This window comes from Polyodon spathula, chromosome 1 (genome assembly GCF_017654505.1).
Source record: "Polyodon spathula isolate WHYD16114869_AA chromosome 1, ASM1765450v1, whole genome shotgun sequence".
NCBI classification, from domain to species: domain Eukaryota; kingdom Metazoa; phylum Chordata; class Actinopteri; order Acipenseriformes; family Polyodontidae; genus Polyodon; species Polyodon spathula.
Window position 1 is genome coordinate 41,465,891 of NC_054534.1, and position 26,403 is coordinate 41,492,293.

The following is a 26,403-nucleotide window of genomic DNA, read 5'->3' on the forward strand; positions in this document are numbered from 1 at the left end:
CCTTGAGGAAAATTTGTTTGAGTCAGCCAAGACTTTGAAACTGAGGAGGAAATTCACATTTCTGTAGGACAATGACCCGAAGCTCAAAGCCAAAGCCACACTGGAGTGGTTGAACAAGAAAAGAATTAAATGTTCTTGAGTGGCCCAGTCAGTCATGACTTGAATTAAAATCAATAAATTTATTGTAAGACTTGAAGATTGCAGTCCATCAACGATCCCCAACAAACTTACCAGAATTAGAGCAACTTTCCCATGAAGAATGAGCAAAAATTTCGCCATCCTACTGTAAAAAGCTAGTAGAGACTCAAAGCAGTAGTTGCTGCAAAATGTGCCTCTACCAAGTACTGACTTAAGGGGCAGAATAGTTATGCAACCAGTAAGTTTCACTTTGTACATTTTCTGTGCATACATTATTTGTAATTCAACAAACTGTAACATTATTGGTAGGGGGTGAATACTTCTGCAAACCACTGTGTGTGTGTGTGTGTGTAATATATATATATATCTATATCTCGTGCCTCCGCGCTTCAGCAGATAAACTTCAAACAAACAATCACAAGTGTTCAATCACAGCAGGGCATTAGATCAAAACAGACTGCTTACCAGAATGCTTACAGACATTAAACATCTGCCTCTTTTTTATCTGAACTAATGAATTAAATATGCATTGCAAGGTTAGCATGTGTGGTCTCACAACTTCTTGCTTTCCCGGGGAGTCCACTCAGCAAAGTCGCTGAGGGTAAGCAGTCTGTTTTGATAAATACTGTATCTAGATAGATAGATGATTTCTGTTCTCAATCTCTATAAAACCTCAGATTAGAAATGTCTGCATATCTACTTGACTGTTATATAAGTAGAATTTCTTACAGAAGCCTTACCATTGCTTTTGATCTTTTGAAATGTAGTACCAAAAAAATAGTGCCTCAATTATATTGGATAATGTATCATTTGATGCGTCATGGGTTTTGGACTGTACAATTGTTATTGGTTGGAACAATTTTTTTTCACATTACATAGTCTTCATGCAGTGTCAAATTAACAATTTTAGAACAGAATTACAAACACAATATAATTAGCGTAGTCTGCTTATACAACAGTCACAAGCAGATATGCACACAGATTTCTAAATCTGCTGGCTTTATAGATTGAGGACAGAAATCCAAACTGTTGGCTGTCCGAGGCCTCCCCAAGCACACTGTGGAAGAATTAAAGCCAGTTCGTGCTTTTTAACTTGGCTATATAGAACCTACGCTGGCAGTTGTGAATTTTTCCTGCATGCCACATTGTTTAGCCTTTATTGACTTCTAGGATTTGCAAAAGAATTCTCTCTTATACTTTGGTCTTGAAATTGTAGAGGACAGAATTTGAAATTCTCTCATAAAACTAGTGTATAAGTTGTTGGTCAGAGTTGGTTGGTTATCTGTTCTTGGCTGGACTCAAGACAAGACCACAGAGCAGGAAAGGCAGAGCATCGAGTTCTATTCAGTCCTAAATGGTCTGTTGTCGGAATTACAGAACAGCCACAGAGCCTGGCTCAATCAACAGACTTTGCTGAAGGCCACAGCACCCGGTTCAATGGTTTGATACTGCAAACCTTCAATCATAACTCAAATTACAACTACAAGACAGTTATCATAGATACAAAAGCTGATATTTCTTAGTGGTACCAAACTTCTTACAGCAATTATAAAAGAAAGAGTGATGTTGAAATACATTACAGAAAATCAATCAATCAATCTGTGAAGCAACATATTAAAAGTGTTACAAAAATAAAATAATAAAAAAAGATAAGTATAAAAATGTACGGTTTTCCTCCAGGGATGCCAGACAGGTTCGGCGGGATCCCAGGAACGCGCATATGGTGGTGTGGATCGAAGCCAACCTGCAGTTTCCAAAACAAAAGTGATTATATGTATTTATTTGATAAACTTTTATATTGCAAAGCCCTATTTTTGTAAATCACATACTATTTGTTATGCATATTGGGGCATGCTTGTTTACTACATACTATTCTTCATTGGCAAGACTACTGGTTACTTGGGTTCTCTGTATAATGCTACGATATGAAGTCAGGACCAATGAGCTGAATTCCAGATGGTAAAGCACACTGTTCGTAATGAAAAAAAAAAGTTAGATTATTACAGAACCCCGGTTCCCTGAAAAGAGAATGACAACCATTACTGAATGGGAAGAGACGAGCCTCTCTGACTACACTATGTAACACAATTTTTGTTCCTGGGTAGTAAGTGTTATTTCCTAATTGCTTATGCCTCAAAAGTATAGAAAATGGCTATTATTCCCCACAAACTTTGCTTTTGTGACCAGGGCAGTGATATTTCAAAATATCACTATTTCCAATGGGAAAATGGGCAAATGTGTGTCTTTTTGGGTTTTTTTGTATGTACAGTATAATCGTAAATCTCGAAAAACTACTCACTTCTAAATCTTTTGTAGTCATTTTTGTATTACTTTAGTATAAATACATGTTAATTTGGATTCGTATGTTGTTTTTTTCTGACTTTATGTGAACGAAAAGACACACATTTACCCGTTTTCACATTGGAAATAGTGATATTTTGAAATATCACTGTCCTGGTCACAAAAGCAAAGATTGTGGGGAATAATAGCCATTTTCTATACTTTTGAGGCATAAGCAATTAGGAAATAACACTTACTACCCAGGAACAAAAAAAAAAAATTGTTACACGGTGCTATCAATCTCTGAGCAAATATAAAAAAGGTGCCCTATCAGGGCCCTGCTGTGAGGGGGAAGTCCCTCCCACCTCCTGTTGAAGAGGGACGTCCTCACAGTAGCACGTTGCCATTTTCTTCCGAAAACAGAAGTCAGCTGAGGACTCGACCTCAAAGGGTAATGGTTGTCATTCTCTTTTCAGGGAACCAGGGTTATGGTAATAACCTAATGTTCCTTTTCAATTCGAATGACAACCATTACCGAATGGGAAAGCTGTATCAAAGCTGTAGTGGGGCTACAAATTACGGTCAGTGCAGCCCTCCGCCGATAGCCAGAGAGCCCACATGATGCCTAAGGGTATGCTGCCTGCAAAACTCTAGAGCCCAGAGAGGGTCTCGTTCGGTTTGTCACATCAAGGTGGTAAAATCGCACAAATCTCTGACTACCTGTCCATGTAGCAGCATTGCATAACTCATCTAAGGAGGCGCCATGAAGGAAAGCCCACAAAGTTGCCTGACCCCTGGTAGAATGGGCCGTAATGTGTCTCATAGTCGAATGCAGTCAGGTGTCATGGGTGCAGCACTGTCATGGGACATTGCCGTTGGTCAGTCCAGTTTGGTGGCAGCAAGGGCCCCTCAGGGGAGGTCTCTCTTGGGCTTGGGAGGGGCCTGCCTCTGCCTCCCTGCCTGTCTACTCTAGGCTGGAGAGTGGTTTTCAGACCCTTTTACCCCAGCAGGCTGTGCATGCCACCTTGGGTGCTGACTGTAAGCCGGAAGGCGCGAGAACATTTGAGGTGACCTCCGTGGCCTTGTGCGCTGTTTCTTCAACTTTGCATTCGGCAGGAAAAAACACGGTCAATGCCAGGGTGTGCAGCTGATTCAAATCTGCGTGGTTGCCAAGGGCAAGCGCAGCTGCGCTAGGAAAGCCAGAGGATTGAAAGGGAGCGTTAGGCCCGAGATGTTTTTTTTTTGGTTACTGTGATTGATTCAATCAGTGTAGAGGATGACGCCATGAGCCCCTGGGGTCTCCTTACAGCACCACAACAGCTCTCACACGGTGTATCCACTACACAAAGCCTCGTGTAGTGAGAGAGTAATGGTCGCTTGCTAATCCCTGAAGAGGGGTCAAACCAGCTCTAGCCAGAAAACTGACTCGAGAATATAGCGAAAGCCAATTTACCAACTCTCGAGAGCGTGATTACCATGGATTTTTTAAAAATGTATTTGGAAAAACTAAACAAAAATCAGCCAAATTCGGTACGCAAAAGCTATCTACAACCTGTCTCGGAGAGATGAGAGAGAAAGTGGTGACGTGCCACTGTGAGGACGTCTTTCTTCAACAGATATTGAAATTGGAGAAGGAATCTATGAAAAAGACCTAGGAGTTTTTGTTGACTCAGAAATGTCTTCATCTAGGCAATGTGGGGAAGCTATAAAAAAGGCTAACAAGATACTCGGATACATTGTGAAAAGTGTTGAATTTAAATCAAGGGAAGTAATGTTAAAACTGTACAATGCACTTGTAAGACCTCATCTTGAATATTGTGTGCAGTTCTGGTCACCTCGCTATAAAAAAGATATTGCTGCTCTAGAAAGAGTGCAAAGAAGAGCGACCAGAATTATTCCGGGCTTAAAAGGCATGTCATATGCAGACAGGCTAAAAGAATTGAATCTGTTCAGTCTTGAACAAAGAAGACTACGTGGCGACCTAATTCAAGCATTCAAAATTCTAAAAGGTATTGACAGTGTGGACGCAAGGGACTTTTTCAGCCTGAAAAAAGAAACAAGGACCAGGGGTCACAAATGGAGTTTAGAAAAAGGGGCATTCAGAACAGAAAATAGGAGACACTTTTTTACACAGAGAATTGTGAGGGTCTGGAATCAACTCCCCAGTAATGTTGTTGAAGCTGACACCCTGGGATCCTTCAAGAAGCTGCTTGATGAGATTTTGGGATCAATAAGCTACTAACAACCAAACGAGCAAGATGGGCCGAATGGCCTCCTCTCGTTTGTAAACATTCTTATCTTCAACAGTTCTGGGAGGGACTCCCCCCTCACAGCAGGGCCCTGATAGGGCAGCTTTTGTATATTTGCTCAGAGATTTACGGTCAGAGAGGCTCTTCCCTTCCCACTCGGTAATGGCTGTCATTCGAATTGAAAGGAACTGTTTGTATCTGCATATAGGTCTACACCTGCTTATTTAAAAAAAAAACACAGCAATCAGTAAAAATGTAACACTCTCCCTCAGAAGTTGTAGAACTCCAGTAGGCAGGTCTCTATACTGCTGGCAATCTTAAATAAATTACAACTTGTTTAAAGTAGTAAGGACCAAGCTTTAAAATCCACTTTCTCCTTAGTATTACATTCTCACAAGACTAAATAAGACTATTTTCACATTAACGTTTCAAGGACTTTTGAGACTGTTGTAGTGCTAATGAAGGGGGAAATTAAAAAAAAAAAAAGCATGGTTATTGCTCCTTTAACTCTTCTGGCTAGCCCATGTTTCTCGGGTACTCACCACCTGTGATCGGCCGTAGGCAGCAGCGGCTGCAGCGGCTGCAGCGGCAGCACTCATCTGTGGAGAAATGCTGTGCAGGCCAGCATAGGCTGTCCCTGGGCTGGTCAGGTCACCGTTCATGCCAGCATGAGGAACAATGCCAAAAGGAGCCGGGTAAGGGCATGGCACTGCCATGGGGGTCCGTAAACCAGGAGCTGGAAGGAGTCCAACATTTAAAAAAAAAAAAAAAAAAAAAAAAAAGGGGATTGGTTTCAAGCTGTAAGGGAATTTACCCTATTGGCTGTTTAGTATAGAAAATAAAAGATTTGATGCCCCCCCATTAATAAAACAATAAAATAATAAACAGTATTTAAGAATTTACAAACAGTTTAATCCCTTAAGCATCCTGGTTCTCAAGAAAATCCCCACATTGGTGTTTTGGTAAAGCCATTCCATGGACAGGGGTAAGAACATCTACCAATTTTATTAATAATCATTTCTAGCACATTGATGTAAAAAGTCAATAAAAATAGCATGAGTATCAAAATGTGTGCAATGACAATACTGGGGACGGGCAGTGGGTTCTAGTTTTCTACTCCTTTTTTATTTCTGTGATTCAGAATTTTAAAAAATAAATACAAAAAAAAATTAAAAAAACTAGATAATTCCACACTAAAGCAATCTACTGGGATAGGAAATGATCAGATTATAAAGTTAAAGCACCAAATCCCTTGTGCAATTAGCAGGTTTATTTACTTTTCAAGTAAAGAATCTAATTTTGCTCAAGAGTAATTGATGACATCTTAAGTAGCAGAACCCTTATGCTCATCCCTAGTCAATTTATCACGGTTTTTTGACCTGGTGAAGCAGCTAGATTTTACAAACCAAGAAACTAAAGTAAAAACAAATAAATAAAACACAACATAAATAAAATATAATAAAAGCTTTCTGGGATGTTTTCAACAGTCACCTCTGGCAATGTTCAACCAAAGATAATCAAAGGATTGGGAACTTAAGTTTGGTTCCCTTCAACAGGTCGAGATCAATGGGAACTTGTACTATTGTTATTAAACTGTATGCTTAAAAGTAAGCATTTAGGGGATGACTAGTTCATTCTCACCAAAGAGAAATTTTCAGCTCTCCAGAGCAGTTTTGGGAGCTCACAAGCAGCTTAGGAGACAACTGAGCGAACGCATCCTGATTTATGTTATATCAGGTTATGCCATCATCAGTCTCCGATAATCGAAAATGAAAAAAGAACAAAAAAATCACTTGAAAAGCACGATTTTGTACAGAACCTCAGGCTGAGACTTTGTAGTATGCTGCATAATTTAGCTGATGCTGTGACAGGGATAATAAGTGTTCATGTGTAAAGCTGATGCTCATCGTATCTCATCAGGTGATATCAAATCACTGATCAATACGGATTCTTGAGGCCAACAAAAAACAATTGTGATAGTGGTCAGGAAAGGTATGTGATCCTGCGGTACAACATAGCATACAGCAATGCTAAATAATGGGTTTTCTGTAAATTCTACAGCCTGTTCGATAACACTATCCTGAAAGCACCCGGAAGCTATGCTGCTCAAAGATTTTGCGTTCCATGTGCACTTGTAAGCACGAGGTAAGGCGCTCAGCAAAACATTAAAAAGGACTGCACCACATCTGAACAGAAATGTGTACAGCACTGTTAAAAATGCCCATTGTTGGTACTGGAAATTATTGCTGTGTAGATATATCATGCTGTTTCCAAACATCTGCCAGAGGCTATTTACCTAGCAAGATTCTGACATTTTTTTTTAATACTCTTAAAAAATCAAGCATTTTTATATTTATTACAAAATGTAAAATGCACTGGCCTTTAAAACAGACAATTAAAGAGCCAGACTTTTCACTCCTATTTAATTGAAAATAAGAAAAAGGCCTCTTATTTTTGGACGACCCTTTCCTAATGCCTACTAGAAAACACAGCAGACATCTCACTGCTGCCAACAGGCGGTTCCTTGACACAGCTAAGTGGCTCCATTATTGAAGCTTGCAAAGCCAGAGAGCAGACATACAACACACAGCAGTTTCTTGTTTTAATTCAATTTCACTGAATTCATCTAAATACAAACAGGTTTGCCAGGGAAGCTGGTTTACATATAGACAGGGAAACATGCTGCCAAAAGCTTTGTAACCCTGCACACCCTAACAACCCCTGAGCTGTTTCTCTTACCTAATGGGTCAGCTCCTAGTAGCTTGCCAGGTACAGCCCGCAGTCCTGGAGTGGAGTTGCTGCCTGGAGTTGGAGCGTCTGAGCGTGGAGTTGGGGTGCTGGATTTTGACACTGGAGTAGTAGATTTCTCATTCTGGGAATACAACAGATAAGAAATGAGCAACGTCAAGTTTACTTACGCCTTCTTATGCCACTGAATCAAACTGTGACTAAGGATTACTATTGGGCACATATATACCAAAACAGATTGAAGGAATTCTTTGGAGACTTAACACATATGTTTAACAAGGTTGTCCCTATAAAAAGTCAGTTTTACTTGGCTTGTAATGGAATAATTACTCCAACGTAAATGTTTTAAACCACAAGTACCGAGTATAGATATAGATAGATAGATAGATATATATATATATATATATATATATATATATATATATATATATATATATATATATATATATATAATATATTTTTTTTTTTTTTTTTTTTTTACAGAAATAAATTTAATATTTTTTTTTGTTTTTGAAAAAAAAAAAAAAAAATCTTTTGTTTTTTTTACAACATTTAAAGTATAGATTGGTTAGTAGCCATGCAAGGGGCAACACACTACCGGTCAAAATTGTAGTTTTCAACATTTTTTACGAAATATTACGCAGTAGTTTAATGTCTCAATGTACTCTGAAATTAAAGCACAGAACAAATAAACAATTGGAGATAAAAAAGAAATCATGGAATCGTTTTGTTTAACAAAATTTAATCTAAAATTTTGACTCAAAGTAGCCACCTTTTGCAGATATAACAGCCGAACACACTCGTGGCATTCTTTCTACAATGGAAATCAAATATTGTTCAGAAAGTTCTTCCCAACACTGTTGCAGAAGTTCCCACAAATGTGTTGCACTTGTAGGTTGCTTTGCTTTCACCCTTCTGTCCAGTTCATCCCAAACCAGCTCGATGGGGTTTAAGTCTGGAGACTGTGCTGGCCATTCCATGATTTGAAGCCTATCGTCTTGTTCTTTTCTTCTAAGGTAGTTCTGACATAGCCTGGAGGTATGTTTTGGGTCAGTATCTTGTGTAGGATGAACCCATGACCAACTAGGCATATACCAGAGGGTACTGCATGGTGCTGCAAAATGCTGTAGTAGCCGTTTTGGTTCAGGGTGCCACTCACTCTGTACAAGTCGGCAACTCTGGATCCAACAAAAGAGCCCCAGACCATCACGCTTCCTCCTCCATGTTTGAAGGTTGGTGTCACACACCGAGGAACCATCCTTTCGCCTACTCGACGGAGTACAAAAACCCTGCGTGATGAACCGAAGATTTCAAATTTTGATTCATTGGTCCATAAGACCTTCTTCCAGTCTTCAGTAGTCCACTGGCAGTGCTTCATGGCCCAGGCAAGCCTCTTTTTCTTATTTTGCCATCTTAGCAATGACTTTCTTACTGCCACTCGACCTGTCAAACCTGCAGCTTGAAGTATTCTCTTCACAGTTGAAACTGAGACTTGCTTACGAAGCTGTTGTCCTGTGAGCCGCCTATCACGCAAGCTGTTGACTCTCAGAAACTTGTCTTCTGATTCTGTTGTGGCTTTGGGTCTGGCAGACCTCCTCCTGTCAGAGTTTCCTCCAGTTTCCAAGTGCCTTTTGATGGTTTAGGAAACTGTACTCACTGACACCTTGGCTTTCTTTGACATTTCTCCAAAGGAAAGACCTACACTTTTAAGGGTTATAATGGTCTGTCTGTCTTCCTTTGTTAATTGCCTTTGTCTTGACATTATGATAGCAACATACTACTTCCTGCAGTACAATACTGTCCAAATAATGCTTAAGAGGGTGTAGTAACACAGTCTGTTCCAACACTGGTTTTAAGTTTGTAAGTAATCAACAAAAGTTGGGACACCTGTAGGAATTGTTAGCATCAGCTTTCAAGGCTTAATTTGCTGTAAGTTGTTAACCCATTACTTGTTCCCTGAAAAAGGCCTTTTTGTATAACTCTGAAATGTACATTATTTTTCAGTTTTTGGTAACCTAAACTCTTTTTTTAACCTCTGCCAGTTTACCGCTTACCTTTGTACCATTTCAGGTTATTCACTGGACTTGAACTGCTTAAATTTCAATAAAAACTGGAAAAATGGGGGTGTTTTAAAACTTTTGACCAGTAGTGTATATGAAACATTTATCTGTGAAATAATCTGCTATTTCAAGTCTTGTTGGATCAAACTGCAGATTGGTTTAAACGAGTTGATTATGTCACTTAGAACATTTCTAAATTTAGTCAACAATGCTTTACCCATGTAAATATAATTCAATTACATTGATTTGTTTACTGTGGTTTATTGAACAATATTATAGTTTTCATTTGAACTATTCATAACACTTCCTGAAAAAACAGTCCTTATTTTGTACAAATAGCCCTTATAATTAAAAACCCTGAAAACAGATGGATGGAATGCTTTGATACAAGACTGAAGCCCAGGTTTTTGAATTGTTATGAATTCAATGTTACATGATTTTAAGATAAGAAGACCTATCTGTGCCTATACTCACAAGGTTAAGCTCTTTTGACTTTGACGATGGGGTGCTGCTGGAGGAAGCTAGAGAGGCTGGGCTGATTGGAGCATCCTTCTTGATCAAGCGTGGCTTATCCAGGCCATTCTCTCTTGGGGAATGTGCTGGGCTTCCTCGAGGAGAAACTGGGTCCTGAAAATATCATGAAATTGATGTATTTATTTTTATTTATTTAACCAAAATGAGGAACTACTTCACATGTCCGGCTACACAGTATTTCACTAGCATCAAGACATCTTTTTCATGGCAAACCCTTGGATGCAGCTGTGTTTACTCTATATTCTGTGAAAGCTTTAGAAAACGGGTAAAGTACAGAGTTCTGATCCAATGATGACTGGGCACCTACCTCATTAGAAACATCAACCACCAAGTTGTCATCACTCTTCTCTCCATCGCTATCCTGAGAGACAAACAAAAAGATGGGTCAAACAGTCTATCAACTCTCGAAAGAAACACACAAACTTGCTTCTCTGCCTCTTAGCAAGTACTGTCATTTTGATTACTACACCAAGAATGAAAAATAAATAAATAAATAAAAATATGTAAAATACACGACATAGATCATAGGGAATCGTGTCTGGTTCTCATCCCCCTAAAAACAAAATTCATCTACCATGACACTTACATAGCGGGTTGCCAAATCTTTGTCATCAGTCTTCTGTTTCTTGCTGTCCAAGGAGTAATCCGTCGAGTTCCTGTGTTTCTCTCCTGCTCTGAAACTAGCCGATGGTGACACAGACGAACTCTGAAAAGGAAAATGTCTTTAAAAATTAGGCTTTGCTCCAAGAAACCTGATATTTTTCAGACTGTTCCCTTTATATGCACATTTTCGCAACAACCACAATGAATTAAAAAAAAAAAAAGAAGGTTTAAACCTGCATTATAAAACACTATAAATATACTCAAATATACACATGCATGAACTGGACACCCAATGTTAACAAAGACTTGTGTGTTATGTTATAGACTAAAACTAAAGCGTGATGACAGTGGTGTTTAAATAGTGAACACATTAGGACATGGATATACACTTTTAATATTAGGCAATGATCTTATTGTGTCTATTAAAAGGACTCTTCCCCTTTGTCTAGGGAAGTTAACAGACAATCATTCAATTTTTCTGGGTCTGATTACATTTCCTAAAAAATAAAGGTTAGAATATGTAGCAATAGAAAAAGAAAAAGGTATGAAGTTCAAACACAACTAAGTAGATAATCATTTGCTTTGGAAATCATTCCACAGACACGTCATAACTGACAAGATCATGGCATTTTATTATAGCAAAAACATCAACATGACGCATACGAAAATGTTTAATTTATGTTCACAGAAGTATATATAATATTCAACCCCTTGTTGTGTCCCTCTGATACTGCATGGAACATCTCCAAACTATATAGCTGATTGTGAATGAATACATTTAGCTACAGTATTTCATAATTCAGATTAAACATCTGTTTTCAAAAGTGCTTTCAGCAATACTCCATTATATCAATCACTGCTTACTCAAAACATGTGGCAGGCAGTGTAACACGTAACAAAATAAAAACAACTTCAAATTCCTTTGAAAATGATAACTGTTCAAAACTATTTACAATTGAAATGTACTACAAGGTCACGAACATAATGCAAGTAAACTAAAAATACCTAACTCATCACAATGTTTCAAAATCATCCACAAGAAACTACAAAACGTTCCTGTGCAATAAGTCATCTATTTTTCAACCTGTAGGCTTGACAAATTTCACCAAACACATATTTTTTAATGTATTAATTTTAGTAATTTATCATCCTAAATGATAAATCCATATCCGACTGCTCTAGTGCCACAGTAAGGGTGGATATTATAAAAAGGAAGGGGTTTGGCAATTGCCTCCAAGTAGCTTTTCTAATTGGTGCAACAGAAGATTGACACTAAGGGCGGTTTTTATTCTCAGTCGATCTGATGCTTCATTGGTTCACTCTGTGTTCATGCCGTAGTGAGCGTGGTATGGTAGCCAGTCCACATGGAGCAAGAAAGTCAGTAAGTATTTTTTCTGATGTTTGTTACATATGTTTTTTAATAAAATGTCATCTCTAAACAAAGGAATGCAGCGAAGCCACGTGTGGAAGTATTTTGAGGAACCGGACGAGAAAACCATGGTATGCTCACTCCCTCCCCACCACCCTCAGCATACCCCTACTATTCTACCCTCCTTCTCCTGCTCCCCCTCTCGGACTGTGCTCAGTGCTCCACAGTCATAAACACACCATGTGTGCTCTGGACCCCCCTCACCACTCACCTCTTCCAGACATGGCCTCTCTCTCCTCAACACCTCTCTGCTCTCTGTCTGTTGCCTTCAAACAAGCCTGCATCACCCCCATCCTAAAAAAATACCTCCTTGGACACCTCATCCCTCCTGAACTACCATCCCGTCTCCCTCCTCCCACTCCTCTCTAATACCCTTGAGTGAGCAGTTCACTGCCAGCTCTCTGCTTTCCTATCAACACATTCTCTGCTCGACCCCCTCCAATCTGGTTTTCGCCCGTAACATTCCACTGAAACTGCTCTTCTCTCCGTCACAAAATCTCTACTCTGCTGTGCCACCTCCCTCTCCTCTGTCCTACTTCTCCATGACCTCTCTGCTGCCTTTGTTACATTTGACCACTCTATTCTCCTGTCCTCCCTTGCCGACCTGGGACTCTCTGGCACTGCTCTTGCCATGGCATGAGACTCAGATTCAGCACCTAGGAAACTGATTTAGCTGGCAAAAAAGCTAGACCGCTCATTTTTTCTATAAGCTTGATAAAGATGTTAATTACAGTAAAAGCAGATGCTTAATTGGGCCATACACCAACAGATATTGCCTCCAGCACTGCCAACTTTCAGGTAAGGAAACCCTCCAAGTGCCTCTACATTCTAAACATTTGTAACACTGAAAAAAGACTAGCAACTAGAACTGATCCATGACAATATACAGTAACTTTCATTTATATTCCATACTGTAGGATTTGTTTTTTGGTGGAATGGTGGTATTCAATTTCCTTTACTAACCAACTATTTTTAGTACCCTTCACTTATACTGCAAAAGATGTACGTACTCAGAGTTTACTAACTGCAGTAATACTGAACAGTACTTTCCCATCTGTAAAGCCCCCTCTGCTTTGTGGACGTTCAAAAAAAACAAAGACCCTGAAAAGACCCTTTTCTGTTAATTCCTAATTGCACTATACCAACCCAGCATAAAGAAGCAATAATGTTTTCCTCTGTATTAAAGTAAAAAAAAAAAAGAATACCTGCAATTACTGAACTGCTGCTGTAATCTATATAGAAACTGCTAAACACACACACACACACAAAGACATCATAACTGAAAAACATCATAATTGTCTTCCTCTGGGTAAATAGTTTTTTCTTTTCTTTTTTGGTTATTCCTCCAATACAGTTCCATAACTTTGAAGGTCAGACAGGGACCTAACATTACATAGTTTACTCTGCAGTGTGAATTTACCACCGCTGCCTAATATAGGAATGCAATCATATAAACATGTTCAACACAATGCTTAAGCAATTGAAAACATTCTGCATACACATTCCAATGCAAGCACAGAGGGGAGACTGAAAACTGCAATCCAAAAATTTAAATATAAAAACTGTACAGCAAAGGGATTTGTTTTAGTGAACACTGCAGGTTTATTTCCCAGGGCTCTATGTTGGATCCCGCATCTTGCGGTCAGTTTACAGTAAGTACATACTTTTATAAAAACACACATAAATATACATACTGGGGTCCATTCAATTAATCTAAACAGTAGCAGACCTATTAACATCATTTTGATATTTAAAACAGGACATCCTGGCATTTAACCAAAATCCTCTAAAGAGATCTTGATCATTTTAATAGCCCAACTGTAGACACTCGAGCCTGAAAGCTTCTGCTGAATATACAGGTGACATCAGTACAAATATGGAATATATTAATCCAATGTTTGAGTGTTGGTGAAGGAAAATACAATAAATAAATTAATAAATAAATATGTCACCAGAAAAACACTGACAGATATGCAACAAAGGTTTTACGATGATGCAAGACAGCCACATGTAAAACAATACAATTAGCATAAATTTAACAAACCTTGTGAAGCAAAAACAATAAGCTGTTTTGAAGCAAATTTGCTGGTGTTCCATCTAGCTAAACCAAAATTAGTACATTCAAATCACTTACAATATGTACTCATTAACCTTCAACAAAGTAATAAGCTCATAAATTAAACCCTCATGTAAATCCTTCATTAACATGAATCTAAATTAATTTAATTACATAATGACAGACTCAGGTGCTGCTTGACTACTGCGTTTCTGGATATCTGCCAAAGCCAAAGAATGTAATATACATATTCCAAATGGGAAATACTAAAATTACTCTAAATTTCAAAAGAAATCCAGTTTACAAGCTTACAGTTAAATCGCAGGGCAACTAAGGGGTAATTTAGAGAGTCCAATCCACCTAGCCAGCATGTCTTTGGACTGTGAGAAAACCCACGTGAATACAGGGAGAACATGCGAACTCCACGCACAGACCCCTGAGGCCAGAATCGAACCCAGGACCCTGGAGGTGTGAGGCAGCAGTGCCAACCACTGCGCTGCCCATAGGTGACTGCAGATATTGGAGATATATATATATAGATATAGATATAGATATTCTGCCATACTGACATGATGATTTTAACAATATATTCAGCAAACCCAAACATCAGTCCACATTACTTGTCAAACAAACTAATTTGTCACATCACAAAATGAGAAGTGTAAGCTAAAAAGGTTTGTTCTAGCCAGTACTTATGAATCAATGGTTGCAGTGGACCAGTCATCATTAACAATTGTCCAAAAGGGGTCAACTTTAGACACTATCATTCTAACTTCTGGCTTTCTATATAAACTTAGCTGTGCATATTTAAATTTGACCAAATTCTGATAGAAACATCCTCCATAGAGATTCAACTGAAAGCTCATTAATCAACTTTTAACAGTAACGCAATGAAACAGGTTACAGTTGCAAAGCAACCCACTGATAGAATGACGGTGAAAAGAAGTCAAACTGCAGGAGCAGTCTAGATATTACTCAAGTAGCTACAGGCTACAAAATGGTTAGCTCTAGGAGCCAGGAGCCATTTCCCCAGGGGTTAACGAAGACAAAGCCACACAGCGGAAAACGCTCCGCACACACACTGTGTTCCAATCACATGTCCGCCATTTCCTCTTTCAAATGTAGGTCACGAGCACCGCGAGAACATTTTTCTTGTGGTATCTGCAACCTACCTTTCTCTTCCTGACAGCAACTGAAAACAATTACTAGGCTTCACTCAGCCTGAACACCCCAAGGGAAGAACAGGAATCTCATTTATTCTTAACATCCAAGGACCACTGCCATAAAAGGCTGCTGGCAAGTACAGCCTGGAGGACATAGGCCCAACCATAACCACACCACCCAGTCACAGAAATGTGAAATGTTTGATGACCAGAGTAGGGCAACTTGTTGACTTCATTATGATCACCCTCACAAAGAACAAAATGGGGATCGAATATTTTTCTGGAAAAAGGGGGGGGGGGGGGGGGGGGGCGTGGTGCATTCATTTATACAATTTCTAATTCTCTTGACAACTGTCTCTTTAAAATTGTACGAGTTAGCCACTGCCATTAACACCATCCATTACACACCATGACAATATTGCACTACTCTGGTTTTTGACACTTACAGGTTGCAATCAAAAAGATTAATTTCAACAGCCCCAACAGTAATTTAGATTTTTGATTTTGACCACTAGGCAAAGACAGCTCTCAAAGGTCAGATGTACTAAACAGATATTATTTTCAACAAAAAGGTGGCGTTTATTTTTTACTGCTATAGCCAGCCAAGCACAGAAACTGGTGATGGAGAAGTACCAGACAATAAAACAAAGAGGAAGTGAAAAAAATTACTTATTACCTATAACTAATTACCTGATTTCAAACAAGCTAGGGCTCCACAAGTACCTATTTGTGTGTCCTCCTTTCCCCTCAATAGAAATCACTATTTTTGTCAAGCACTGCTGTTATCTCTATCTTTTGTTTGTTCCCATTTGTATCTAATGCCTTTGTCAACAAACCGACAAAAGGAAGAGCAAACAAGCAGTACAAACAGCGGGTCTAATAGCACCAAAGCTAAATCCCCCACAATTATCCACCCAGCTGCTCAATCCATGTTCAGACTGGTTATCACTGACAGCACAGTCAACAAAGGCAGTGAAACCCAATAGCTGCGTGGGTCAATACTGTCACTGTAAATCCTCTGGAGCAGGAAATGCTATTGTTTCAACAAATTCGAAGGATAACTGAAGCACAGAGGGAGTGTGTGTTGGTTTTAGGGTTGACTGCTTGTGAACCATACACTGGCAGCCATTCTTAAATGTTCCTATTTACAAGGCTGCGCTGGGTGGCTGCTAGAGGTTAATGCAGACCTATCACCAATATGAAAGATGTGAAAGGTATAGAGAAGACAGGGGGTAGGGGTAAGTGAATGACTCTGTACTGGGGGGGGGGGGGGGGGGGGGATACAATGGATTAATAATGAACTGTAAAAAAGTTGGCAGGGTGGCAATTCCCTGTGTTTATGTGTCAACCCTCTGCAATCTAACACCGTGAATTTGAGAATGAGAGGGAGGATTTAAAATTTGGTGCTGAATGCAGTGATGTTCCAGCTCAAATGTCCTGTGTATGGTGCATACCTGTAGTATAGTGAAGGGGACTTTGAAAACTTGCAAAATTCTATACTGGTTAATCACATGCTACCAGTAGGTGTTGCTAAGAAGGAGGCAGTGCAACACTAGGAAAGGAATTGTCACAAATTACATACAAAATATTAAAATACCTAGCACAATGAAGTCTATTTATTATTTTGCTGTAATGTTTGGTTTTCCCAAGACTTTATACTTTCAGTTTGACACAGCAGGAGTGAATTTATCCTACCCTCCTGTCAGAAGACTAGGACATTACTAGGAGTAGGTACTAGGAGACTAGGAGAGTACTAATACCTGCTGTACATTACACATTTACATTGTGTTTGTAGGTAATCTATAATCGCAAATAAATACACACATAAATAAAATATATTCAAATACACTTCTTAAAAACTAGCCCCAAGTCAGACCACCTATTAGAACAAATATTTTGTAGCCATACCATAGCTACCTGACAAGACTGCTACAGATCCAGTAGCGAGTCAGACAGCTACTGTCAAAGGTTACTGTTGCTTGCAGCTCAGTGGCATGGGGATTCAGCACTAACGCCTGTTGTCTGAGCTTTCAGTTTGTTCATCAGCTGTCACATACTCCTTAACATTCACACATCATGGTGGCGACCAGCTCGCATTCTACAGCTACTTTATAAGTATGGCTGAGGTGTCGTTTGATGCAGACTGAAACTTTGCTTGTCCTGCCATTTCTTCTTTAATGTATCCCAATCTGCCCTTGCACTGTCAGGTTAGCTCTCATGAAGCACTGTGCCAAACTACCTCATTCATCATCTACCTTCTTCTGGAACTTCTGCTTTGGCATACATACAGCCCTTTCCTGATGCCCTCACATTAAAAAAAAAAATAAATAAAAAAAAACCCTTTAGTACACATTTAGTGCATAGATAAAAAGGATACACAGGTTGTATGAATTACTGAAGAGGCCGCTTTGTATTTAAAAAACAGCAGGTTTTTATTTGTTGTCTATTTCCTCTCTAGAAACCGCTGCAACACAAGTAACCCACAGCAGATGTTTATAGCTGCAGAAGTGCAAACAGCTGTCAGAAGCCATCTTTGGGGCATGCCACATAGAGCCTACAATAGTTGCAATGGCAGATTGATTTGTAGACAGGCTTCCCAGCAGCCAGAGGTGGCATACCTCAGAGCTTACCAACAAATACAATAAACAATGGCAACAAACATGAAGAGACAAGAAACAAAGTGGTGGCTCCACAGAAAAATGCAGTTTTTCAAACATAGTCTTAACAGCTGGATGCTAATAGAAATGCTGGACAGAGACAGTTGGGGGGGGCAAAAATTATAAATTCATCACTGAAATTTATAAATTCATCAGTTATTTTCTTTCCTTTTTTTGCCAGACATAAAAAATAAAACCTTCACTAATGCCTACATTTACTTGAAAATGTTCTATTAATTTCCCTGCTGTAGCAGAAAGTAAGCTAATAACATCCCACCGAGAGTGCTGTCAGGCTAAATCCCTCAACCACTGAAAGCGCTGCCTAGATAAATCTCACTTCACTTTTCCATTCCGCCAACCACTTAGGGCAGGGCCCAGGGGAACTCTCCAGCTTATCCCTCCTCATGCAATGTCAGACAGAAGCCAGAGTGGCCCAATCAGTGCAAAGAAAAAAAGAATAAAATAGAAAGATTAAATTCACAGATGTTCATGCATTGCACATACGCCATGCCCTGTGGTCTGTTGCTAGGGCAACCAGAGACCACCAGTGAGAGTTTTATTGGCTTTATGAAGTGCATCTTAGAGACTATAGTCCAAGAAATGCTGCTTGATAATAGCGAGGGTTTCAGAAGCCTTGTTCTGCATTTATCCACATTTAACCCACAGAGCTTTATCAAGCAGCACTGCCATGCAATTCCTCAGAACAAAGAGCAAATCAGTTTCACACAAAAATAACAGAAAATAAATGAGAAGTGATTGCAGTGGTGGTGTGTAGGGAGGTAGGGATTGTATTGTGTTTGCCTGGTCTCTATTCAGTTAGCATTAGTAAAGTGGATTCATTTTAAAATCCAAATCGTAGCGTCTTGCTCCAAGCTGAATTTTGGGGTTACGGTATCCAGAAGTTATTGGTCGATTCTAGCAGGATTAGCACTGGTAAAAAAGGAAGGGGTAGTTTTGTGAATACTATGGATATGGCAGAATCACCTTTCAGCAATTAAAGGCTTAATCTTGCTGAACTAGTTGTTATGAAGACTGGATGCTAAATTAGTTATTAAAAGGGAATTTGCATTGTGTGTAACAGGAGCAGGCTTACTCAAAATAGATTAATTTCAAATACAAATCTCTGGATGGTAGAAGGCACACTGCTTTTGTGCTTACATTCGTAATTACAGAGGATAAAAACCAAGCCTCAGTACAACCAATATCTTGCATTTCAAAGAGCTATGAAAACTCTGCTCTTGCTAGCTTTTCCCCTTAAGTGGGATTCCTGCGAGCGTGGAACACAAAAAAGTTACATACATTTTATTACCCACCACTTACATTAATGCTTACCCACTAGTTGTGTCTAAAAGAATAAGTGCAATGTATTAGACTCTATTATTAAAATTGCTTTTCCCCCTATATTTTGGTAAGATCTCAAAACTGACACCATGATTGAAAAATCAATAGATTTCCAGAGGACCTCATCCAGAAGAAACTGTCTATGTATATATTTACTGCTCACTTTATATTTATGAATGCATGCATCATGCACAAAGACACACACAAAGTGCACAGCAGCAGTTATTTTTATGCTGCACCAGTAATTTTCAGTATTTTATAATTTAACGTGTAATTCGTATAGACCTTAATATTAATTGACATTTAGTATACAAACAATTTCAATTAATAAGTCACCTAAACAATCAACTTTTTTGCACAATATATAGCCAGACCAGTGCTTATCACTAGGCACAAGCTGTATAGACCTGTATGACACAAACATTGACCCTTTTTATTCCAGTCACAAGCCCTTACGAGCAGGATCTAACAGGACCAGACTGGTCTGGTGGATTAGTGTTGACTCAGAGAAAGTGTGAAAGATCAAGAAGAAGAAAACAAAAAAAGAAAAAGAAAAAACAGCCCACAAAAGAAACCCTTGCCGGGAAAGCGATACATACAGAGATCGTTATTTCCTGGGAAAAAGCACTATTTTAACCCTGAACAAGAATAAGCTTATTCAGACTGCCCCTTGCCCCTTTGTGGCAATGTGCTCCATGCATGACAGCAAGCCAGGGCCCCTTAATAGGATTTTTATATTATTTTCAACAGCTGCCTAGAAGTTATTTGTTTATGTTAAGGGGGTCAGAAACAACTCCTCAATTCAGACATCTGCTTCTAGGGCACTTCTTAGGAGACCACAGAGAAAGCGGCTTTGTTGCCATGGAGACCTATTTTTCCCCCCACTCTTTTACATTATTGGATAGTATAGTGTTTCTGATTTTGTTTTGCTTTTTTAAAGGCCAAGTGTCTATCAACTGAGCAAATCAACTTTTAAGCCCACTGCATTAAAAATATCATATTTGATCCCATTCCCAGAGCTGTCAATTAAACAGTTTTTTTTTTTTTTTTGTTGTAGCTGTGTGCGAGTATTTGAAATGCATACATCCAATACTCCAGGGAGTACAGAGGTGTAAAAATACTAATTGCACAAAATGAGTACATTATAACTGAGTGAGGTTTTATCTAAACCAGAGGTTACCCTGTATTGGATATTCACTATTCCAATATTTTTTTTCTTTTTTCTTTTCTTATAAATGTTTTACCGTGGGCTGCTGAGATGGAACACTGCACATCATGCAAGGTCTTTCTTGCTCATAATATTTAAAGCAGGGAGGCATGAGAATCAGAAAACCTGCCAACAATCACACACTAAGTGGCCAAGGTGGGATTCAAACCCACTATCTCCTTGCCATTAGACTTTTAGCTCCAACCATTAAACTGTTATCTGCATAAATCCAGTATCAAGTTGGTAACAAATTTGCAAGGAATTGTTCATTACAAAGTACCATATGTAAATACAGGGCCAGCTGATGTACTCAGTTGTTAAATCCTACCTGAGTGTCAGTTTGAATTACAGCTGCCCAAAGTGGGTGGACTTGGTAGTCCAAGTAATTAAAGGGCTACAGCTCCTAGTCCTACAGAATGTTCTGCTCTGGTAGCTTTGCTCTAGGCATGAGGTACCATGTCCATTATTTAAACAGAAGGTAAAACTTACATGTTTAAATCTGTGTACTGAAGGCACTAGCCAAAACATTTCTCTATTTTTTTTTTAAGTTTCAGCCTATTGTTTATATAAATTAAATGCAACAGGCCTAATGCTTGTGTCTAAACTTTGCCATAATTCTGATTTTCAGCTGCAGGTAAGGCTCCCATTTTCACACTGCCTACCTTGTGAGAGACAGGCATGTTACAGGGGGTATTGCTGGGATAAAAACAGAATGCGCATAGGCTATTTATCATGATCATATATGGGAGTATAAGCAAATATTCCATGCAGCTTAAAAAATAAATAAATAAAAAATAAGTATAGCACCACAGTAAGATTCTGGCATTCACTCAGCCTCTGCCCATACCTTTAGATGTATTTCCAGGGAAACTCTTAAGCTGTACTGCACATAGCTAGACAAAAGGCCAAGTTTCAAATTCTGCAACAAACCCAAGCTCTCTAGACATAAATCACAGTCTCAATGTGTGCAAGAAAAATATAAAAGCAACCACATTGCAGTGAACTACCAGAGTAGTGATAACCACTTCACTAGTCAACAGTACAATGAATCAAAACTTGTCAAAAAGCTGTGTGAAAGGATTATCCAAACATACAATGTAAGGTCTACCTATGTAATAGTTAGGGCTTCTGTTTTTATTAATTTAATTTTTTTTTGGTGTTCATTTTTAGCTATTTGAGTTTTACGTAAACAGTTTTTTATATACTCTATGAAATTACTGTTTTCGGTTAATTTATGTATAGTAACTCTACTGTATTTGCACACTTCAAAATTGTACCTTCTTTCCTTTGCGGTCTTCCACAATGAAATCCTTATGGTCACAGGCACATTCTTCTGGCATTTTTTTTTTACCTTCCGCCACAATTTGAAATTCTGTTTTATTCTATCTAACTGTAATACAGCTTTAAATCCTGCAAACAAGCCTTCTAATTGTAATCTTGTTTTAAATCTCACAAGCAGAGTCTCCAATAAAAATGTATAAATTTGCTGCCACTCAGTACTGGGAAACGTAGCTTGTTTTCGGTTTTTGTAGTAGTTTTAAAAAAAAAAAAAAAAAAAAAAAAACGGTAAAGGGGTGAAGTCAGTGTGAATTGAAAACCATTCAGTGTTTTTCTGCAGTTTTTCTAGTATTTATTGGCTATACACACATTATGTTATATTATGTTTTGAATGGGGGGGGATTATGTTTTTTTTTTTTTTTTTTTTTTTTTTTAAAATCAGAAGCCCTAAATATAGCATACAAATGGTGAATAGTACCAGGATGTATACATGCAGACATTTACTATTTTCTTAGACTCACCAATCACATGCTTTTTTCACCACACATTTAGCTTTTTGGAGGATGGTTAATAAAATGAGAAGGTCTTTTTTTTTTTAACAAAGCACTAATGAAATAAACAGCTAGGCTAATGCAACAAACTGTGCTTTGTGAATTCATATTTGTTTTACTTCAGTGGACAGTTGCTGGATTAGACTATAACAAATAACGATGTCATATCCAATTACATCACTAATCTATCCACGTACACCACCTGAGCATTTGTCATGCCCCCAAGATATTTATTCATTTGTTCCACAAACAATTATAATCCATTTTTGAGAATTAAAAGGTACCTGTTAGGTTCTGTGCATTCATTTGCCAGAGGCAGAGATCAATTATTATCTAACAAATTGCTACAGCTCACCTACTGGAACACAGCCCTTTAATGAAACAGCGACGTGTGATTATTTGCCACCCTTCCTCACCGCTGCCTTTATTTGCAACATCTACACATTTACTCAGCCAGTTAATGTAAATAATGAGTTGAATACAGAAACTGTTCATTCATCATTTGGCAACGGCATGCATTCACTTGCATTTAATTTCCAGTACTTACAAACCTCTAACCTCTGGAAAAGCCCAACTATAAATTCTAGAGCAGGGATTCTAAATATAAAACATCGTGTACCTTGAATAAATCGGTCCAAGCTCAGTGTTTAGAGATTTCACCACAGAATACTGCCAATGTGGGACTAAAAGCATATTTATAATTAAGGATATGATTTTGGCACAGTCATTTCTAGTACATTTCACGGACGAGTTGTGGAAGAATCCACGCAAAGGTCACGGAAAGGCCACGAAACAATGTAGGTTTGGCTACATCAACACACACAGAGCTTTTAAATAGTACACCAAAACCAATAATATAAAGACTATTTCTTTTGACTGCTTGAAGTTTAGATGTTACTTTAGCAGTATAAATCTTAGTTAAAAGGTCCTTTCACGCCAACATAATTCTTTTTTTAGAATACTGTATGATGCAGACTTTCACACCAGCCGTGTAACGAAAGACTGTCTGACAAACTGTGTCCTATTTCTCTGTGCGCATCCGGCATAAATGTACATTATATATATATATATATATATATATATATATATATATATATATATATACAAAATCAGCATGTCAAATAATTGTCTGTCACTCTGTCAGACTGGAAAGGAGGCAGATAGAAAGCCTCCAATTCCACAGACTGGTTGACATGGAATGCCAAGATAGTCTTCAGCAAGGCAGGATTGGTACGGAGAGTGACCTTTGACCTGGCCTCTGTAGAAATTAAGTAGGCTTTCGCAATGGAGTATGCCTGCATCTCACTCACCTGCTTTACCGAGGTGAAAGCGAGCAACTTTAACCCTTAGCGGTCCATTTATTCAGCGCTTGTCAGGCACGTCCTCGTCCACCACTCAGTTTGTCACCCATGCAGATGCACTGCCTGCAGCGAGAAGAGGTTCTCGTGCATCCACAGCAAAAGATTGTGATGGACGATGGTTGACTGGTCGACCTGAGGCCGCCTTTGTGGTTGATGCAAGCTACCACTGTTGTCATCTGGACGGACAAGCACATGTCTCCCTGCAGCCTCCTGCAAAAAATTCTACATAGGCCAGGTACACACTGATGTGAAGACCCTGCCAAAGGGGGGTTTCCCACACATCTTGCTCACTAGGGCCATTCCACACGAACTCCCTTCCGGATTACACTGCCCAGCGCTACGCCTAGGCGTAGATTGGCTGGCTGTGTCTGCCAAGAGAGTGTCTTCAGATAGTGGTGGGACAAGTTCAATATGTGGTTGCAGTTCAATGTGGGCTGAAAAATCCTGCTATTGAAACAGGTCTGCAGAGGGTGCATGCGCAGGTGATCCAGTGGAAGGGTCTGAGAAGCTGCTGCCATCAAGCTCAGAAGTTTCTGGAACATCACTACTGTGAATGCTCTGTTGAGATGAAAGAGTTCCAAACAGGAAACTATTCTGCACATTCTGCCATTTGACAGTGTGGCTAGCATGGACCCGGAGTCCAAGCACACCTCTAGATAGGAGGCTGTCTGGGAAAGCGAAAGCTGCCTCTTCGCATGATTCACCATAACGCCCAACTGGGGGGGTGATGACCAGTTCTGTGCGAGCCTCTGCTGAAGACTGAGTACAAATTAGTCAATTGTCCAGAAAATTGAGCACTCCGATGCCTTTGAGTCTCAATGGGGCCAAGATAGCTTCCATGCACTTCGAGAAGGCATGGGGAGCTGGAGAGAGGCCAAATGGCAAGGCTTGTACACAGCTCCCTGAAAGGCAAACCACATGTACTTCCTGTGCACTGGCTTTATGGAAATGTGGAAATAGGAGTCTTTGAGGTCCACAGCGGTGAACTAGTCACCTGGCCTGATTGATTATCAACATTTTGAACCTCCTTCAGCTTAGATACAGATTTACTTGACTGAGGTTGAGGAACGGCCTGAGGCCACCATCCCGCTTGGGCATGTGCAAGTACCTGGAGTAGAACCCTTCCTCCAACTGGAGGGGGCACATCCTGCGAATAGCCTGTTTTTGCAGCAGAGCTGCTACCTCTTGAGACACCACAGCATCGACATGTGTGTGCGTGTCTAATGTTACAGTCAAGCCCTGAAAATGGAGGGGGAACGTGCTTGAACTGCAGTGAATAGCCAATCTGAATAGTAGTAAGCACCTAGATGTCTGTGGTGCACCAAAGCTAACAGTCCAGATGGCTTCCCTGGTGGACCCTGGGCCTGTGGCAGCAAATTCCTAAGGCTGCTTAGCCTGTAGCTTGGCCTGCGGCTTCTGTCTGAGCAGGGCAGTGAAACCTATTAAAGCCTCGATTGCAAGGAGTCACGGACCGGTTCCAAACATCACCTCTGGCAGGGGGTGCAGCCGGTTATGCCAGTCTTATGCAGTGAATGCACTGTGAGAATAGGCTCTCCTTTAGAGGATCACCTCAAAAGACCCAGCACTGCTTGTTAGGTTAGACAGCGTCCTTAGATAGGAGTGCTAAATTTGACTCCTGGACGACAATAGAAGCCTCAACCAGTGGAAAATAGGCCAGGCCCAGCTTCTCCACATCATGCACTCTATATAAGGTGTCCATCAACTGGGAAAAAGCAGGAACTGTTGCTGGACGGTCCCAGTAAGACTAGAATTCAAAAAGAAAATCTGTGTCAACTAGGAGGATATGGGAGAGGTGGTAGGCTTGTCGTCAAAAATCGACTGCCTTGTTTCTCCTGCTGTAGGCCCTGGCACATGCAAGATTGCAGTGGCCCTCTTAATTAGCGGCATAAGCTCTGCAGACAGGGACAGCTTAACCGCAGCTTAATTGTGGTGTCTGACCTCCCGCAGGGGACGGGAGGTCAGACACCACATCCTCAGACAGGAACGACAGCTCCTGTTCACCCACCTCCTTTGAAGAGGCGATGGACAGTATATCCTTCTACAGTTTCAGGCCTGGGCTATTTTCCCGGGTGCGTCGTCCACTCTCACTTGGCACAGAGCCATGAAGTGAGGATGCAGCCATCTCACTAAAAGACGGTGACGGGGAAAAGTGCTAAGTAGGAGTAAAGGACGCAGAGCTGCAAGGATAGCCGTTTCTCTTGGTCCTGTGCTGCTGAGCCCAGCAGCTGCTCTTGCTGCATGTGTGCTGAGCACCACACTGCAGACAGGCCTACGTGTACTATCTGTTGGGAGGTGGTGAAAACACACACAGAGAAAACTCTTTCAACAAAATACAGCAATTAAACAAATAATATAAATGGCTTGTATGGTGCTAAAAAGCAAAAACAAGAAATAAAATAAGCTCCAGCCAGAGCTATGCAGCCTTGGGGGAGAGCACAAGACAGACAACTTATGTTGCTGGATCCCTGGGAAGGAGTGACTCGAGCTGCTGGCTTCATGGCGGGCATAAGGCCACAATGGGACGCAAGAAGCAACAGACTGTAGTGCACACAATACGTGTAATTAGTAAAAACTATTACAGCAATAAGTTTAAATATCACTTAGATTTTGTGTAAACACACAAATGTGAAAAAACAAATGTGAAATATATACAGATTGAAGCAACAATGAACGTATCTGAACAAGGCTCTCCGATCAGGTCAGTCTTGAAAAGAAAAATGGTGTCCT

The 26,403-nt window shown here is 39.7% G+C and overlaps 1 protein-coding gene across 2 annotated transcripts in view; it reads right to left on the reverse strand.

Moving 5' to 3' along the window:
• LOC121318796 (transducin-like enhancer protein 4) overlaps window positions 1-26,403 on the reverse strand; it is an 86,151-nt gene that overhangs the window by 20,481 nt on the left and 39,267 nt on the right. For both annotated transcript variants that reach the window (XM_041255871.1, XM_041255862.1), the window contains exons 9-14: window positions 10,596-10,715; window positions 10,317-10,370; window positions 9,950-10,102; window positions 7,407-7,539; window positions 5,210-5,403; window positions 1,806-1,882 (exon numbers count right to left, since the gene is read on the reverse strand). In XM_041255871.1, coding sequence (XP_041111805.1) covers window positions 1,806-1,882; window positions 5,210-5,403; window positions 7,407-7,539; window positions 9,950-10,102; window positions 10,317-10,370; window positions 10,596-10,715 — 731 coding nt within the window. The remainder of the gene's footprint in view (window positions 1-1,805; window positions 1,883-5,209; window positions 5,404-7,406; window positions 7,540-9,949; window positions 10,103-10,316; window positions 10,371-10,595; window positions 10,716-26,403) is intronic.